Genomic DNA, 3,125 nt, shown 5'->3' on the forward strand with positions numbered 1-3,125 from the left:
TAGATTGTGAGGCTTTTTTAAACATCTCTCGCACATCTTCGCACTCAACATCATCAGGTACTCATAAGAGTATACGTAACGAACAATTTGCTCCTGAACACGGTTTCCTTCTACATACCATTTCACGGACATGGCAGTTGTGCGTTACTTTATTGTTGAGTGGGGTGCCCTTGTAAACGCGAGTGCATTTAATTTTGGATTCCTTGAGGAATGTCCTTAATAAAGACATATTATATTAGACATTCGAATAAATTTCATTTTGAACTTGAATATACAACAATTGTGCCAATTATGCGTCTTGAATGACTCGAGAATTGTCGAATCTGACACGTCTCACGTGACAGACCGTGTAATTTAAATGGGAGGTATCGGCAATTCTCATTTTACTTAAAGTATTGACTCTAGAGAGCGTAAAGATTTAAAATGCACGCAAGTAGTGCACTCTCTTGTAATGAACATTTGTTGAGGCAAACATACACCAATGTCTTTGAAAGGGTATAAATAAAAAGTTGAAAACAGACCACGTTCCAGTAGAAACGTAGAGTAAAAACGACAGAAAGGTGCATCTTCAACATTTCTGATTTGCTTAGGTCATCATCACCTTTCAAAATAGTTAACGCAGAAAAAAGCAACATAGAAGTTTTCAATGTAAAAATACAACTCACTTCTAGGGGTATCGATCATCTGACCGCGTATTGAAAAACCGATCCTGATCATACCTGGGTGTGACTTATTTGAAAATCAGTGAACCCATTAGCATTGATTTCGTTTTGAAAACTTGTGACGTGAATGGTTTTGGTTCAGTACCGAATTCGGGCCGATTAGTCCCTAAAACCTTAATAGCCGAAACTCCAGATCGCGACCACTAACTCGAACTAAATTCAACGATAGATAATATGATAATATTTCACGTCGAATGCAACATGCCGCATCGAGATCGACTGAAATGATGTACTCCATTAACGATAAACACGCTCGCGTAACGCGACACCATTTGCAGAACACTGTTTGTTGATCAGCGTAACGCGGCGGGTTTTAAATCAATCCAGCAATTTTTCATATAATATCCGTTTTTATCCGTAATTTGAATTCACATCCTCATTTCTATTAATGTATACGAGAAATGCTTGGAATAAACCGAGATTCCAAACCTTATACCAGAGCTAAAAAACGCACTTGCATTGCCAATTGCAAAAAAGTGCATTTCAGCGATGGTGTCGCGTTACGAAATGCAGCGCGTTATATTAATCATATTCAAAGTGAAAAATCTTAAAATTAATATACCATCAGAAAGGAAATTTAGTGAGGATAATTTTAAACCTGTTTAATCATATGTCCCCGAAGTTAATTTTCGAATGCGGACCTAATTTCTCACTGAAAGTCGACTCCTTATGGTGTCGCGTTACGCTGGAATGTGTCAATAGAGAGTTTTCACCGCCAACTTACCATCTTATAATAAAAGTTGCAAGCACAGGACTTGTGTTGTGGTATATCACCTCGAAACGCAAATTTACACTGATTTCTACCGTTCTGATGTATGTACAAACAAAATCCTCTGCACTTTTATTCCAAAAGAAAGATTCATAAATTAAGTATGTAAAAAAATGCAATTTTGAAACCCTCTTCCTTCTTATGACTCAGTTTGTATGAATAAAGCATTTAAAAATATTTTATAAATACACTGGATTTTGTTTTTACACGATTTACATTTTCTCAATTTTCCACTCATCCTAAATGTTTAACGTATATTAATTATCATGTGATTTTTCTTTGATTTATTCTGGATTTTTTGAAACATGTTGCGAAGAGTTTGGTGGCAAATTGAAATCACACGATCAAAAATACGAGCGAAAAAAAATCGTGTAAAAACAAAATCCTGTGTAGTCACATATGACTCACATTTCACACAACCATCTCCCCCCTTCTTACAAATTTATGGACATTCTCAAAGGAAAGATAGCAACGAGAACTATGTCTTGTTACATTCATCTTTTCACCAAATAGTTTGATTTTATAAAACTCAACCAAACTTGTTGTAGATTTACGCTACATTGTTGATTCTGAATAACGAAATAGACTATTGAAAGGGGATGCAGCGCGTTTTCTTGCCGGAAATACATGTCAATCTTTCATAATTACATAAGTTTTAATTTATTTTAGACCTACTTACGGACAAACTTAGCTACGCATCTTTATACATAAAGGTATGTAACTAATTCCTTAATATCTATATTTTGTCGAGTAGTCCTTCGGAGACACCACCAGACCCCGACCTTTGCGTGCCCCTCGGTAAACCGTCTCGATGATGTCAATCATCTCCTGTTTGTCCTCCAGGGGCCAGTTGATTTTGTTGTTATTACCCGTTCCCAAATCGATCATGATGTGCTTGTTCCGGAAGAAAAACATCACCGTGCAGGGATCGTACAGTTCGTACATTTTGTTGAAATCCGGAACCTCCGTGATGTCCACCAGATAGATAACGGCGAAGTTTTTCACCTTTTCCGCAATACTATACAGCACCTCGTCCATTTTCATGCACGTTGGGTCCCAATCGTGGCCGAACCGGATGACCTGAAACAGCGTTTGGAATTACTAACCAGGACTCGACTGGATGATTGAAATCTTACCACCACTCTATCTTCTTCTGAAAGGATGGCCTGATCAACTTGCCAGCCGTTGTGTAAATGTGCTAACATATACGACATTTTAGTAGTTGTTTAATAGTCTTATCACTGCAGAAATTGAAAATATGTAGCCGATTTTGCAATAATTTTTAATTTCAAAAAATATATATTATTGTGGGAAATGTCGGAGCTGTGGAGAGAAAGAAATTGCGGATATTGTGGGAAATGTCAAAACAAAGACAAAAACAAACAGAAAGCAATGAAAACAAAAATTCTTGCTTAACTTTTCAAAAGGACCTAAGTATCATTTTATTCATGAATTAATTTGAGTAGTGCAATCAAAAGCTTTCATATTGGTCTGTTGATTGCGCTACTCAAATTAATTCATGAAAAAATGTTACTTAGGACCTTTTGAAAAGTTAAGCGAGAATTGTGATAATTCTCGTGAATGGTTTGATAAGGACCAAAATTTGTCAAAACCCGAATATATTCTGCTCAGCG

General features: G+C 36.5%; 1 protein-coding gene across 1 annotated transcript; it reads right to left on the reverse strand.

The window, feature by feature from the left end:
* Positions 1-1,974: 1,974 nt before the first annotated feature.
* LOC134217624 (thioredoxin-like protein 4A) lies at positions 1,975-2,847 on the reverse strand. Its single transcript, XM_062696425.1, has 2 exons — positions 2,628-2,847; positions 1,975-2,571 (listed from the first exon to the last, which is right to left on the reverse strand). The coding sequence occupies exons 1-2, from the start codon at positions 2,703-2,705 to the stop codon at positions 2,221-2,223; spliced, it is 429 nt and encodes a 142-aa protein (XP_062552409.1). The 5' UTR covers positions 2,706-2,847; the 3' UTR covers positions 1,975-2,220.
* Between the last annotated feature and the right edge of the window lie 278 nt (positions 2,848-3,125).

The sequence above is a fragment of the Armigeres subalbatus genome, chromosome 2 (assembly GCF_024139115.2).
Source record: "Armigeres subalbatus isolate Guangzhou_Male chromosome 2, GZ_Asu_2, whole genome shotgun sequence".
Classification (NCBI taxonomy): Eukaryota; Metazoa; Arthropoda; class Insecta; order Diptera; family Culicidae; genus Armigeres; species Armigeres subalbatus.

Excerpts from the sequence above, each read along its gene's own strand:
- LOC134217624 (XM_062696425.1), bottom strand. The coding sequence starts at position 2,705 with ATGTCGTATATGTTAGCACATTTACACAACGGCTGGCAAGTTGATCAG. Across the intron at positions 2,572-2,627 it reads CAGAAGAAGATAGAGTGGTG|GTCATCCGGTTCGGCCACGA; the intron begins GTAAGATTTCAA and ends ACGCTGTTTCAG.